The 15,303-nt window shown below is 29.8% G+C and overlaps 7 protein-coding genes across 7 annotated transcripts; all 7 read right to left on the bottom strand.

Moving 5' to 3' along the window:
- Window positions 1-1,222: 1,222 nt before the first annotated feature.
- OCT59_004647 (uncharacterized protein) lies at window positions 1,223-1,777 on the bottom strand (the record flags this gene model as incomplete). Its single annotated transcript, XM_066137819.1, has 3 exons — window positions 1,223-1,425; window positions 1,558-1,651; window positions 1,745-1,777. 3 exons carry the CDS (start codon window positions 1,775-1,777, stop codon window positions 1,223-1,225), a joined length of 330 nt encoding a protein of 109 aa, XP_065997025.1.
- Window positions 1,778-2,348: 571 nt separating this feature from the next.
- OCT59_004646 (uncharacterized protein) lies at window positions 2,349-2,930 on the bottom strand (the record flags this gene model as incomplete). The annotated part of the gene is made up of 1 exon (XM_025332442.2): window positions 2,349-2,930. The coding sequence occupies one exon, from the start codon at window positions 2,928-2,930 to the stop codon at window positions 2,349-2,351; it is 582 nt and encodes a 193-aa protein (XP_025171880.2).
- A 583-nt stretch (window positions 2,931-3,513) lies between these two features.
- On the bottom strand, window positions 3,514-4,602 carry OCT59_004645 (uncharacterized protein; the record flags this gene model as incomplete). The annotated part of the gene is made up of 3 exons (XM_066137818.1): window positions 3,514-3,909; window positions 4,006-4,435; window positions 4,580-4,602. The coding sequence occupies 3 exons, from the start codon at window positions 4,600-4,602 to the stop codon at window positions 3,514-3,516; spliced, it is 849 nt and encodes a 282-aa protein (XP_065997024.1).
- A 3,011-nt stretch (window positions 4,603-7,613) lies between these two features.
- Window positions 7,614-8,789, bottom strand: OCT59_004644 (uncharacterized protein; the record flags this gene model as incomplete). The annotated part of the gene is made up of 4 exons (XM_066137817.1): window positions 7,614-7,721; window positions 7,795-8,157; window positions 8,231-8,514; window positions 8,582-8,789. 4 exons carry the CDS (start codon window positions 8,787-8,789, stop codon window positions 7,614-7,616), a joined length of 963 nt encoding a protein of 320 aa, XP_065997023.1.
- A 1,600-nt stretch (window positions 8,790-10,389) lies between these two features.
- Window positions 10,390-10,865, bottom strand: OCT59_004643 (uncharacterized protein; the record flags this gene model as incomplete). Its single annotated transcript, XM_066137815.1, has 3 exons — window positions 10,390-10,398; window positions 10,483-10,605; window positions 10,680-10,865. 3 exons carry the CDS (start codon window positions 10,863-10,865, stop codon window positions 10,390-10,392), a joined length of 318 nt encoding a protein of 105 aa, XP_065997022.1.
- Window positions 10,866-11,030: 165 nt separating this feature from the next.
- On the bottom strand, window positions 11,031-11,772 carry OCT59_004642 (uncharacterized protein; the record flags this gene model as incomplete). The annotated part of the gene is made up of 4 exons (XM_066137814.1): window positions 11,031-11,042; window positions 11,117-11,287; window positions 11,363-11,493; window positions 11,565-11,772. 4 exons carry the CDS (start codon window positions 11,770-11,772, stop codon window positions 11,031-11,033), a joined length of 522 nt encoding a protein of 173 aa, XP_065997021.1.
- A 1,454-nt stretch (window positions 11,773-13,226) lies between these two features.
- OCT59_004641 (uncharacterized protein) lies at window positions 13,227-15,047 on the bottom strand (the record flags this gene model as incomplete). Its single annotated transcript, XM_066137813.1, has 5 exons — window positions 13,227-13,460; window positions 13,534-13,811; window positions 13,980-14,220; window positions 14,284-14,663; window positions 14,789-15,047. The coding sequence occupies 5 exons, from the start codon at window positions 15,045-15,047 to the stop codon at window positions 13,227-13,229; spliced, it is 1,392 nt and encodes a 463-aa protein (XP_065997020.1).
- Between the last annotated feature and the right edge of the window lie 256 nt (window positions 15,048-15,303).

Genomic DNA, 15,303 nt, shown 5'->3' with positions numbered 1-15,303 from the left:
TGCAGTTGAATTTTATGTAACCTTACTGCATAAATCACTTTACTTAGGAAAATCTATTTATAATGGTTAAAAGTGGTCTATTTGACCCTAAAAGTGGTCAAATGTAATCATACAAGTAAGATGGAAAGTAGTATAGTAGGATTACCCCAAAATTGCTTTCCATATTCTAAATTTAAGTCTATTTTCAAGTTGTACAATAATTATAATTTTTATTGTACAAAAATTGAATGTTTTCTGTATCCTAAATTTAAGTTGTATAAAGATCACACAAAAATTGAACATTTTCTATATCCTATATTTAAGTTGTATAAAAATTGCATACTTTTAATATGCTATGAAAAACTTCATAGCTATTTTTATCCAAAAATCTGCAATAATTGTACAATTTCCACATGGACTTGAACAAATATTGTACAAAAATTGAATGATTTTTTTTCATAGGGCTATCTGGTCAGTTTGAAAATTAATTAATTACCTACTAGGGGTAAACTGATTAATGTTTAATATATCTTTCCCATTGACCTTATTTCTACGTAACATTTCCTTCAAGTCATCGAGAGATTTAAGTGAAAAATAGTTTCTTATTTTTTGGCCAAAACCTTCGATAAATTTTGCAAGTGTTGTTGCTGATTCTAATGCTAACCCAATACTGCGAAATTTTTCTTCCGTCAACTCAAGGAAGGCAAGACCAGAAATTTTCTCTTTATGAAGAATTTTAATATCATCTTTATTAAGTTTTAAGTTTTTCCTCCCCAAATAATCGATAAGCTCCTCTGTATTAAAATCCTTAACCACATCCGACATTGTTCTAGTGGAAATTTCTTCCGTTATTAAGGCGGGTGAAGCGGATGAAGAAGCTTGTGAAGACATGGTTTTTATATATGTGAGTTTGTGCTTGCGAAAAAATGTGCACTTGACTGCTGTTACAGGTAAAGCTGGTCTATGGATATAAAAGTATTTTTGGTTTCCGGTATAAGTGCTCATGTGGAAAATGATAGATTTTTGGTATCAATTCATAATGCATTTACCCAATATATATGCAATTAAGATGTAGTACAGGATTGTTAGACGATTATATTACATCATTACACGTGACATTTATCAAAGATTTACGACAAAAACATAATACATGCTTTATTTAAATAAAAAAACACTGCCAGAGTATCTAATACATAAAAAATTGTGAATATATCGCTACATGATATGCATGAAAGAATTCTAACTATTGAAGGTATATGAGGATGAGACCCTCTTCAATGTGATCGATATTAAAATACTTGGAAATCATATCATCTTGTTTCAACGCTTTTGCCGGCCCTTTTGAATTATCCACGTAGAGCTTAATCTCATCAGGAACCTGCTTATAAAGTATTGTCATTCTTTTTTTAATAGTAGGTATGGCATCTTTGACCAATGTTTGCCAGGCTATTTTGATTATGAAGATTTCGTCATCCGATTTATCATGGACTTTAAACCTGAAGTCAATAATATTGGCCATTTTTTTTCATTTCCTAAATACAAGGCTCATAGTGAGAAAAAACTCGCTTCCATACATACATAATTTAGGGCATATACATACCTTATTTTGCGAGAAAGTTTTTTGCGGAAAGTTGGCAGAACTTCCACATACTCCTACATGCTTTATATCTTGCTGGGAAAAAAGATAAAGAGGTATGAGGCGTGATTAGTGTTGTCGTCTGATACCAAGAGCTTCATGAAAGCACATGCAAATAAACTTTCGTACCTTTTCACATGGAGATCTACCAGAGAGACACATAGTTGGTCTTACGCCTGACGATCTCGAAATTGTGACTCCCTCAGCCTTTCATAACATATGCTTTTGTCGTCAATATTTACTTTTAGAGCTGGTTCTGTGTTGCAACTAGATCCCCTTTCACATTTTCTCACATTCGTTTGGAAAAAAAAATAAAGAATAAAGGTTAATATGTTTTTCGAATATATATGCAAAAATTATTATATCGCACAAGACCTGACTGATGATCAGCCTATTTTTGTCGCACAATCTGTGGCCTAGCAAAAATCTTCCGAGCTGATGATTATGAGAATCGCCTCACGGCCTGCTCCAGACTAGCTAGATTGGTAAAGTACGGTACCATTCTGATCATTGATTGGCTAGTATTCTATCACCAGCTCTCGATATTAAGGTGGAAATATTACCTTGAGTCGGTGAATGTCTGTTCATAACTATAATGTGGTGATCGTCATCAGAATCAACCGTCATGAAACTAAGATGCTGGTATATATAACTAAGGTAGAACTGAATTCAGATTATTACCAATACTATGCTGAATGTTATATATCCGTCCTATCTCTTGATCTAATTCAGTTCACATATCTATAGAATTTATGAAATCCTCAATATGGATATTTGGATTAAGTAAAACGAGCTGATCTATGGCTTCTTTAGTAATATTAGCACACCCCTCCAGATTAAGATGTTTTAAATAAAGACACGAACGAGAAATTTCTTTGATAGTTACATCAGTAATTCCACAAAAACTAAGGTTGAGATGTTGGAGATTTGGACAGAAATGAATGGCATTGCAAATTGAAGTCTCGGCGACGTAAACACACCTACCAAAATCAAGATACTCTACACTAAGATGTTTCTCTACATTAAGGTGTTTCTCTACAGCAAGAAGTTTTTCTACTAATATATCACATCTATTTTTTCTTTGACAGCTACCCGGAATACTAAATCTTCGTAAATTTGGGCATGAGTTTAAGATGTGACTTATAAATCTTTCAGAAATCAAATGCACACAAGCAAAATGAAACTCTTGTAAAGCTTGGCAACTGTCTGCAATTTTGATTAAAGATCTATCAGTAATGCCTTGGCAAAAAGAAATATTTAGATATTCTATTTTACGACATGATCCCACCATTCCACATAAAGCTTTATCACCCATAATACACTACTACATAAATTAAGATATTTCAGATTGGGGTAAAGTGGATTATAGTATGGAATTTCGAGATGGGTTAGTTTCAAGCTATAAATTGGCTTTTGCTTCCCACATACTAATTCCATGAATTTCTTTGCTTTGGGATCGTTCCCTTTAGCTCAATGCGTCACCACTCACTATAGAATAGGGGCACCGCATCTGTACCACAATCGGGAAACATATAGAGCGGGGTAGATGGATTTATCTATCAATAAGAAATGTAAAATATGTTCTAGTACTTCTGGTAAATAAAAGATGGTTAAATGCATCATGTGAAGCGTCTCTAGCTAAATAGTCTGTATTATATGTTGTATCTTTAATCGAAAAAATAAATTAGCCAAGCTGGTAGATCACTGCTCCAGACCCTACACCTCTGCATTTTGCTTGTCTAGTCCAAATATCTAGGCTAATTTCTCTGTATCTGATAACTGATTTTGATCAGTTACTATTTTTGCGATATTTCATATATGACATATCTTTAGGCGAACGAAAAAATAAAATCAACTGACCTGTTTCCTCTAGGATCCCCTCTAACCCATATATGTGATTAGTTTTCATCAGAAATCCAGAATGGTTTTGCTTGATCATAAGGTTGTCTTTTCCTTCTAAAATTAACTATAGTATATTTATCAGATGGAGAAGCATGGTTATCAGGCAAATGTCGAAAGGCTTCACTGGCATAAGTATTAGCTTTTGACAGATTTTTAGGCCCATGCACTACAGAAGCAAATACCGCCCCTAATTTGCGCAAGGAACTAGGGAGTAATGGCTCATAAGGTTTAAGAATATATTTATCTTTTTTTAGAAATGAACTTAAGTATGTTGATCTAGGCTTTCCTGGATCTTTTAACACTCTGAAAACGATTGCTTCCTGAATCCATGTAAGCAATTGTTTTGCTCGCTCCTCATTTTTTTTCAGTGATCTAAACACCCAAGGAACATCCTGTTAGCCTCAGTTTTTTGTATATCCAGTTACACCCCCATTTGCTATGCGCAAGTTTTTAATTTCAGCAGGATGGATACAGAGCATGATTATTACATCAGCTAGAGTCTGTTTATCGGGTGTGTTAGATACAACATATAAATCTAGCCGTTCCTTAACTAATTCTAACGAGAAGTAGTCCAGATAATGAAGTCCTTCATTTTTATGTTGCTCAGTACGCTTCTGTTGGATTTTATTAGATGCTCTGATTATCTCCAGAATCTTGGTAGCAGAGATTATTTTTTCTGAAGCATTGAGGGTCCGCAATTCTCTTTGAAGCCTGGAGAGACGTGATGAGGCAACGATAGGATCAGAGGTAGTTTTAGCTAAGGTTCTAGATATCGCTTTTACATTTCTTTTATTAAGATTATCTTGAACAATACGCTGAGCTATTTCTCTAATAGTCTCGCCTTCTGAGGTGTTCTCAAATACTAGGCTTATATTCACTTTAGCTTCTAATCCTAGTTCCTCTAGGATCGGTACTTGACTTATATACCACTCAATTCTCTAGTCAGAAATCAATGCGAATGCCTGTACTTTGCTAAATTTATATCCTTTTTGAAGATGATTACGAGCCTGACGTCTTTTCTCTCTATCATCTCCCAAGAGGTCACACATTTCTGGTGCATACCGACTGAGCTCTTCGATACTCATCTTATTGGTGAGTTGGTAGTCTGTACATCTGCAAATTGAATACGGCGTAATATTACGAAAATTTACGCCTGCGAAATACTCTGTAAATTTACATGACCTTCGAAAAATTACGCAACAGTAATATTTCGTAATTTCAACGCAATATTTCATAAGTTTACGCATAATATTTCGTAGAATTACAGTGTAATATTGCCATGTATGTAAATTTTACATCGTAGAATTTCTTAGATTTACGGTGCAATATTTCGAAACTTTTCAAAAGTGTAATATTTCGTAATTTTACGTTGTAGGATTTTCGTAGGTTTACGGGTGCAATATTTCGAAACTTTTCAAAAGTGTAATATTTCGTAATTTTATGTCGTAGGATTTTCGTAGGTTTACAGGTGCAATATTTCGAAACTTTTCAAAAGTGTAATATTTCGTAATTTTACATCGTAGGATTTTTGTAAGTTTACAGGTGCAATATTTCGAAACTTTTCGAAAATGTAATATTTCGTAATTTTACGTCATAGGATTTCGTAGGTTTACGGTATAATATTTCGAAACTTTTCTGAAGGTATAATATTTCGTAATTTTACATCGCAGAATTTCGTAGGTTTACGGTATAATATTTCAAAACTTTTCCAAAAATATAACATTTCGTAATTTTACATCGCAGAATTTCGCAGGTTTACGGTACAATATTTCGAAACTTTTCCAAAATATTATTATTTCGCGAACTTTTTTTACAAATTCAAGTGATTAATATATGTAATTACAAAATAATATTTTTCACTGTAACTTACACGTAATATTTTATAAATTTATGTAATTTTTGTATTTTTATTCGAAATATAGCTACAATAAATAATTTGTATTTAAAACTATCATAATATTGCATTCAATCTCGTCAATAGAATTTTTTTAATCTTATTTGTCGCTCATCTTCATTTATTTGACTTTCGTTCTTTGACTTTTTATTTTTCAACTTCACTTCTATTTCATCTGTGATTAATATTTTGCTATATCTGATATTATAAAATAAAAGTCATTTGGATAACATTATTTGTTAATATCAAAAGGATGTGTTGTAAAGACAAATTGTTATTAAAACTTAACCTATAAACATAATTGTAATAAAGTCGTACGAACATTAACGAAATTATGAAGTACATACCTTCAGTCCTTTTACACTGCTACGTTGATAGCATGCGTTAAATTCATTTCTGCATCAACGAATATTACAAGATCAAAAGTTAGACCAACAGTTATCATTATGCGTGATTATTAATATTTTTTATAAAAAAAAAGTAAACTTACGAACATTAACGAAATTGTGAGATATATACCTTCCACTCCTTCTACACTATTACATTGAGAACATGCGTTAAATTCATCTCTACATCAAACAAACATTACAAGTTCAAAAAGTTGGACCAAACAGTTGTGATTATTATTAAAAAGTCATAAACATACGAACATTAACGAAATTAAGGAATACATACCTTCCATCCCTTCTACACTATTACGTTGGGAGCACGCGTTAACTTTATTTCTACAAGTTTAAAAGGTTAAACCAACAGTTTCAATATGCGTGATTATTAATATTTTTTATAAAAAAGACGTAAACATACAAACATTAACGAAATCGTGAAGTACATACCTTCCATTCCTTCTACACTACTACGTTGAGAGCGTTAAATTCATTTCTGCATCAACGAATATTCAAGTTCAATAAGTTGGGCCAACAGTTGTCATTTTATATGATTATTAATATTTTATAAAAAAGACGTAAACATACGAACATTAACGAAATTATAAAGTACAAATACCTTCCATTCCTTCTACACTACTACATTGAAAGCACGCGTTAACTTTATTTCTACAAGTTCAAAAAGTTAAACCAACAGTTCATTATGCGTGATTATTAATATTTTTTATAAAAAAGACGTAAACACATTAACGAAATTACAAAGTACAAATACCTTCCATTCCTTCTACACTACTACATTGAGAGCACGCGTTAATTTTATTTTTACTTTATAAGTTCAAAAGTTAGACCAACAGTTATAATTATTAATATTGTATAAAATAGTTAAATTATGGAGTATAAATACTTTCCATACCTTTACCATTATATTGTACGCAAACTTTCCATGAACAATTATTAATATTATGAAATAGTCGTAAACCTACGAATATTAATGAAATTATGAAATATAAATAACTTCCATACTTCTACTATATTGAAAGTACGCGTTCATTTTTCCAGCAGCTGTTGCAAAGCTTTTTCATGTATAATTTATTAATATTATAAATATTCATAAAGCCTATGAATATATATAAATACTTTCCATGATACTTCTGCTAGTCTTCTGCTACGCAAATGTACAATGAGCAGTCCTTGCAAAATAGAGTGTATCGAGAATATTAAGTTTGTTTATTTAATTCGTGTTTAGCTATTTTTAGATGATCACATAAACACATGTATATGCCATAATAGGTTAATTTATCAAATTTACTAGATTTATAAAATTAATTCGTAATCTGTGAGTCAAATTATATGATTTTGGTAGAGTCCTAAAGAATTCTGACCTCGACTATTAAAAAAAAATTCTTGTATGATAAATATAAAATTAAGAGAAATATGCATGACGTGTTGATAATATATACTATATAAATATAACAAATAACTAAAGGTTAATTTGTAACACTTTTCACAAATTTATAATTTCTTATGGTCGGCACTCGGCATCAGACTTGATAGAAATAAATTTAACTTTCCAAATATTGTGAAAGAGGAACAAAAAAATGAATTTTAACAAAATTAATAAATTTTGTGCGATCAAATTCAAAATAATTTTGTGTTTCATGGATAAAAATTCTTTTATTTGTTTAACAGTTATCAGCCAAATGAGAAAAACTCAAATTAATAAATTTTATATACAAATTAATCGCAAAAACATAAAATTCACCAGTCCTGCCACACCAATAAAAAAAAATATCTTATGCATACAATAAAATTCACCTTATTATACATCATCATCTTCATCTTTAGTTTCATTTCCGCTTTCTTCTTCCTCATAGCTATTATCTTCAAAATCGGAATATCTTATGCCCGTTTGACTGTTGATTTTTTTCTTTAAAGAATAATACTATGATTAGCCATGAAATGATATTTTATTAAATGCTACTACAAAATTACAAACTTACTAAAAATTTTTTAACTTTTTGTTTCATGATATTCTTTTTACACCTTATTTCGTCATGATTTGGGTTTAAAATTGTTGAGCAGATCGCAAGAACATATGCAAGTTCTGCATTAGAATAGTCATTTTGGAGGGCTCTGTCAATAACGCTTGCTAAAACAATCGAAGAATTTTTGTCCTTGGGATTCATTTTTTTGAACAGGCCTTCAAAACAATCTTTAACTTCGGGTTTTCTCTCCCACTTTGCTACTTCAGACGGCCCGGCATTTGTGTTTATAGGTGGTAAATAAGATCTGAATATAGAAAAAATAGCCTCCCTTGATTTCGAGGACAATGTTCCTCTTATGGACCGTACTTGTTTTGTTAACTTTACGAAGAAAGTTAATACTTAATATTTTATTTTATTTTATTAAACATTTTGTTATCGAATAAGGACTTACTTGTTTATGTATATTCTCGTTGTAATATGCGATCCAATCGTCTTCAGTAAAATTAGAGAAAAAACTCGCATGGTTCAGTACTAAATATCTTTCAATCAAAATAATTAGAACGTAAATAAATAATAAAATTAAATATTTCAAAGATATTCCTACCACTATGAATGATTCTTTAACGCTTGATGACAAATTTATTTTATCAGAAAGTAAATTTTTTAATTCAGATTTAAACTCGTGTATTTCTTTACTTAAAGTATCGATTTTATTTTCAATTTTTGTTAATCGATCTACCATAATTACAATAAATATTAATTACAAGATAATTTTATTAATTTCTTAAATATTTGCGAATACCTTCAATTTTTGAATTTACAGGAAGCCATCTCTTAGTCTGAAGAACGTTAACTTCGTCATTGATGGTTTCGCTGGTGTTGATGTTGGTTTTACTGTTGTTGTTTCTGCTTCGGCTTCGGCTTCTATCACTGCGCTTGTGATTCCCTTTGATTAGCAATTCCTCAATTTTCTTACGAGAGGATTCTCTCAATTTATTTCCTGATTCCATAATGATACTTTTGAAAAATGGGATTTCTTACAATTTAAGAAAAAAAAAATATTTCTGAAGAAAAAAAATTGACCATTATTTATGAAAAAAAAAAACTCTTTAAACCAAATCAAGCAATTTTTCGTACCAGTCATTAACAGAAACTTTTGAATACTCAATAATTACATCATGCAAATTTTCGTACCAGTCATTAAGCAGAACCGCAGAAACTTTCTTAGTAATAATTATGTCAGTCGAGGAAATAAAAACAAATGCACGTGAACATAAGGATAAATCGCATAATTACTCATTATTCTAAACCAAAAAATTTTTTCGTACAATTCGCATAATTACTCATTATTCTAAACCAGGAAAAGAAACTTTCTTAGTAATAATTATGTCAGTTGAGGAAATAAAAACAAATGCACGTGAACATAAGGATAAATTCACATAATTTCGATTACTTACTCATTATTCTAAACCAGGTAATTTTTTCGTACCAGTCATTAAAGTAGAACCGCAGAAACTTTCTTAGTAATAATTATGTCAGTTGAGGAAATAAAAACATGCACGTGAATATAAGTATAATTTCGATTACTTACTCATTATTCTAAACCAGACGTACCAGTCATTAAAGCAGTAACTGCAGAAACCTTCGAATATTCAATAATTATATCACTTTATATGGAAATAAATAATTACGCGTAAACATGAGTTTTTCCTTGTTATTATTATGGATAGAACCGCATGATTTCGATACTTACTCATTATACTAAACCAAGCAATTTTTCGACAAGTCATTAAAGTAGAATCCGCAGGAACCTTGAACCTTCGAATATTTAATAATTATATCATTGTTATATCATATATGGAAATAAAACATAAACACGTGAACATGAGTTTTATTATTATGGATAGAAATTCGCATGATTTCGATACTTACTCATTATACTAAACCAAGCAATTTTTCGTACAAGTCATTAAAGTAGAATTCGCAGGAACTGCAAAAACCTTCGCATACTTAGTAGTAATAATTATGTCAGTCGTATCTTACATGGAAACAATAAACATTAAAGTTTTTCTTTGTATGATAAAAAATTTATATAATTTCGAAAACATAAGCATGCATACACATTATAAAAAATCTAATGATACACTCCTGAGTGAAATAAAATTCCAACTCATTATATATTAGTCAGGGTTGTTTGATCAGCATTTTTTAATCACGAATTTATTAGTTGGTGTGACCGATCAGACAATGAATTCCAGTCTAACCAATAAAAAATAGAACAATTTTACACATTCAATTGTAACTATGAATTTTAACAAAATTGCGATCAAATTCAAAATAATTTTTTGTGTTTCATGTATAAAAATTCTTTTATTGTTTAACAGTTATCAGCCAAATGAGAAAAACTCATATTAATAAAATTATATATATAAATTAATCGCAAAAACGTAAAATTTATTGATTTGTTTTTGTTTTTTTGAAGAGAGATGCTCTTTTAAATGATTATCAAATAAATTTAATTTATAAAATTTAGAGGAGTGGGGTATTTTTTTTTTTGAAATTGTACATATCAATTACTAATTCGTAATATTATATATATTATTAATATATTCACCAGTCCTGCCAAACCAATAAAAAAAATAATAAATTTATTAAAACAAATAAATATATATATAATTATCTTATGCATATAATAAAATTCACCTTATTATACATCATCACATCATCATCTTCATTATCTTTAGTTTCATTTCCACTTTCTTCTTCCTCATAGCTATTATCTTCAAAATCAGAATAATTTATGTCCGTTTGATTATTAATTTTTTTCTTTAAAGAATAATATGATTGATTAGCCATGAAATGATATTTTATTAAATACTACTACAAAATTACAAACTTACTAAAAATTTTTTAACTTTTTGTTTCATGATATTCTTTTTCAACATGATTTCGTCATGATTTGGGTTCAAAATTGTTGAGCAGATCACAAGAACATATGCGATTTCTGCATTAGAATAGTCATTTTGGAGGACTCTGTCAATAACGCTCACTAAAACAATCGAAGAATTTTTGTCCTTGGGATTCATCTTTGTAAACAGGCTTTCATAACAACTTTTAACCTCGGGTTTTCTTTTCCATTTTGCAATTTCAGACGGCCCGGCATTTGTGTTTATAGGTAATAAACGGGATCCGAATATAGAAAAAATAGCCTCCCTTGATTTCGAGGACAATGTTCCTCTTACGGACCGTACTTATTTTGTTAACTACGAAGAAAGTTAATACTTAATATTTTATTTTATTTTATTAAACATTTTGTTACTATCGAATAAGGACTTACTTGTTTATGTATATTCTCGTTGTAAAACGAGATCCAATCGTCTTCAGTAAAATTAGAGAAAAAACTCGCATGGTTCAGTGATAAATATCCTTCAACCGCTCCACAACATTCATCTTTTGTTGGGTAAATCGATACTTTTATTAATAATTTCGAAACATTTTTCACAACATCCTAAAATTAGTCGAAATTCAAAATAATTAGAATGTAAATAAATAATAAAACTAAATATTTCAAAGATATTCTTACCGCTATGAATGATTCTTTAACGCTTGATGTCAAATTTATTTTATCAGAAAGTAAAGTTTTTAACTCAGATTTAAACTCTTGTATTTCTTTACTTAAAGTATCGATTTTATTTTCAATCTTTGTTAATCGATCTACCATAATTACAATAAATATTAATTAATTACAAGATAATTTTATTAATTTCTTAAATATTTGCGAATACCTTCAATTTTTGAATTTACAGGAAGCCATCTCTTAGTCTGAGTAACATAAATTTCGTCATTGATGGTTTCGTTGGTGTTGATGTTAGTTTTACTGCTGTTGCTTCTGCTTCTGCTTTGGCCTCTATCACTGCGCTTATGATTCCCTTCGATTAGCAATTCCTCAATTTTCTTACAAGAGGATTCTCTCAATTTATTTCCTGATTCCATAATGATACTTTTGAAAAATGGGATTTTTTACAATTTAAGAAAAAAAGAAATATTTCTGAAGAAAAAAAATTGGTCCTTATTTATGAAAAAAAAAACTCTTTAACCCTAAATCAAGCAATTTTTCGTACCAGTCATTAACAGAAACTTTCGAATACTCAATAATTACATCATGCAAATTTTCGTACCAGTCATTAAGCAGAACTGCAGAAACTCTCTTAGTAATAATTATGTTAGTTGAGGAAATAAAAACATATACACATGAACATAAGGATAAATTCGCATAATTACTCATTATTCTAAACCAGGAAAAGAAACTTTCTTAGTAATAATTATGTCAGTCGAGGAAATAAAAACACATGCACGTGAACATAGGCATAATTACTCATTATTCTAAACCAGGCAAAGAAACTTTCTTAGTAATAATTATGTCAGTTGAGGAAATAAAACCAAATGCACGTGAACATAAAGATAAATTCACATAATTTCGATTACTTACTCATTATTCTAAACCAGGTAATTTTTTCGTACCAGTCATTAAAGTAGAACCGCAGAAACTTTCTTAGTAATAATTATGTCAGTTGAGAAAATAAAAACACGCACGTGAACATAAGGATAATTTCGATTACTTACTCATTATTCTAAACCAGGCGTACCAGTCATTAAAGCAGTAACTGCAGAAACCTTCAAATATTCGATAATTATATCACTTTATATGGAAATAAATAATTACACGTGAACATGAGTTTTTTCCTTGTTATTATTATGGATAGAACCGCATGATTTCGATACTTACTCATTATACTAAACCAAGCAATTTTTCGACAAGTCATTAAAGTAGAATCCGCAAGAACCTTAAACTTTCGAATATTTAATAATTATATCATTGTTATATCATATATGGAAATAAAACATAAACACGTGAACATGAGTTTTATTATTATGGATAGAAATTCGCATGATTTCGATACTTACTCATTATACTAAACCAAGCAATTTTTCGTACAAGTCATTAAAGTAGAATTCGCAGGAACTGCAGAAACCTTCGCATACTTAATAGTAATAATTATGTCAGTCGTATCTTACATGGAAACAATAAACATTAAAGTTTTTCTTTGTACGATAAAAAATTTATATAATTTTGAAAACATAAGCATGCATACACATTATAAAAAATCTAATGATACCACTCCTGAGTGAAATAAAATTCCAACTCATTATATATTAGTCAGGGTTGTTTGATCAGCATTTTTTGATCACGAATTTATTAGTTGGTGTAACCGATCAGACATGAACAGTCTAACCAATAAAAATGGAACAATTTACGCATTCAACCGTAACTTTACGGAAATCCATAAAACTTACCTTATCAAAAAAGGAAAAGTAATAGTCATATTTTAAATCAGTAACGTTATACAAGATATTAGTATCGCTGTCGTTAAATATAATAAACTTTATTAAAATATGTATTTATTTACAAAATATTCATTTGTTTTATTAAACCGGGGTACTATATGTACGATATCTTGTATTGCTTCTATATCAATAAAGTTATAGATTTCCGTAATTTCTAGTAAGGGACACCCATAAAGATGTGGTTGATTTTGAAATTTGAAGTCATACCACTGAATTAATGCGAGATTTAATGGAATATTTTGATTCTTAAGTTCTATTTTCGCTATTAATAAAACCTTAATTTAAAAAATCATTTTTAAATTAGCAATATTATATAAATATGTAGTATCAAATCAATTAAAAAATTACTTGCCCGTAACAAATGCCTTGATCAGAAGCGTAATCAAATAATTCATCAGAATTCATACAAACAGACACATTACTATACCAAGGTCTGCCATAATAACTGTTAGTAGCACGCATTATTGCACCATTTTCTATTATAACTGATCTGTATATTGTCACTTGGCTTTCATTTGCAATACTTTCGTGATCCATATACAGATTTAAACATTCCAAAAAATTGTCAAATCCAGATCTCATTTTGTGGTCTATATTAGCCTGTTCTACAAAAAAATCATGGGCATCTTTTAATAGAAATTCGAAAAGTATTGCTGTAAATTTAAATATATGAGGGATAGTAGCTGAATTTGGTAATCAATGGGTTATATTTGTTATTGATTGTCGCCGAATCTATAAAAATTAATTTTTTTTAGAAATTTAACATAGTATTGTGTATTTTATATAAATAATACTTGCTATTTTCATTATTTGAACTTCAATATTTTTTTTATTACTTAATCGGTAGGGATTCTTAACGTATTCTTTGTGAAGGCTTTCGTAAGTCTCCGTAGTGTATCCATTAACTGCACCAAATGATCGAATCGAATCAATTATATGATATGCCCACGAATGCAGTTTTGGTAATTTTAACTCCGAGAGGGACATACATTGGAGAATTTTTATGAACATTTGAGACCAATTGTTTATAGATTCCTGAAATTATAATTTTAAGTATTAGTGGACAGCGTTATTTTATAATAATTATGTAGTACATACCCTAAATTTGGCCAAATCACTTTCTTTGAAATTTTCATATCGACTAATTGCATACATTTCATTCCAAGCTTCGTAAAGTTTTGCCAGATCTTCATTCTTTACAAAATTTTCATCATCCTCATTATTTACAAACAAATTGTCCACTACAAAAACCATTACTTTCATCAGATTGCGATACTCATTAGCTGTTAATCTGGCTATTGATTGTATGCCATTTGTAAAGATTTTCAAACTGGGAAATCTTGGTATTGCGGCTAATCGATGATCTACTTTATCAACTAAAGTTTTGCCACATTGCGCCCCTAAAAGTTTTTTCGTATAATCGATTTGATAATGAAAGAGGCCTAAATCGAGATGATGCATTCTATCAGGCACTGTGGCTTGATAGATATTTATATTACTTAATATAAATTAATAAAAATAAACTCATGTTAGTGTAATGCTTGTAATGCTTACGTGATTTGGCGAAATGGCTGGATGCCTAACAAATATTATGTAAACTTACGGCAGATTCCAAAAAAATTAGATATATTTTCAATGCAAACGGAATTTCCCGAGTTTTGATTAAAATACTGCTGCATATTAACATGAGTTCGTGGTGTTATATTATCAATTTGTAAATTAAGATTAGCAAGATTGTCTCTTGTGACTAGACAAAAATGACAAGGATGTTTTGACATTGGTGATTTGTATGTAAGACAGTACATTGCAGCTTCCGGCCAGTCAGATATTATAGCTGAAACTCTAGGATAAAACCAAATCATTTCGTTATTTAAAAATAGATCAATGCCATTTTTATTTAATTTTAATAAAGGGTCTAGTAACAATTCCAAAGATTTATGGAAGCATTCGCGAACAGCAATCTTAAATGTTTCAGACTTCCTTTCAGTAATATTATTAGATTTTAAGATCGGCAGATACGCTAATAATTGCTTTGCATCTTTCTTATTACGCCTCCAATTTTTAATATTACTAATAGACAAGTAAATGGGATGGAGTTGACTTTTTCCTAGTGTGTCA

Source organism: Rhizophagus irregularis, chromosome 13 (genome assembly GCF_026210795.1).
Source record: "Rhizophagus irregularis chromosome 13, complete sequence".
NCBI lineage: Eukaryota > Fungi > Glomeromycota > Glomeromycetes > Glomerales > Glomeraceae > Rhizophagus > Rhizophagus irregularis.
Note: the sequence above shows the minus strand (reverse complement) of the source record. Positions and strands in the feature narration are given on the sequence as shown.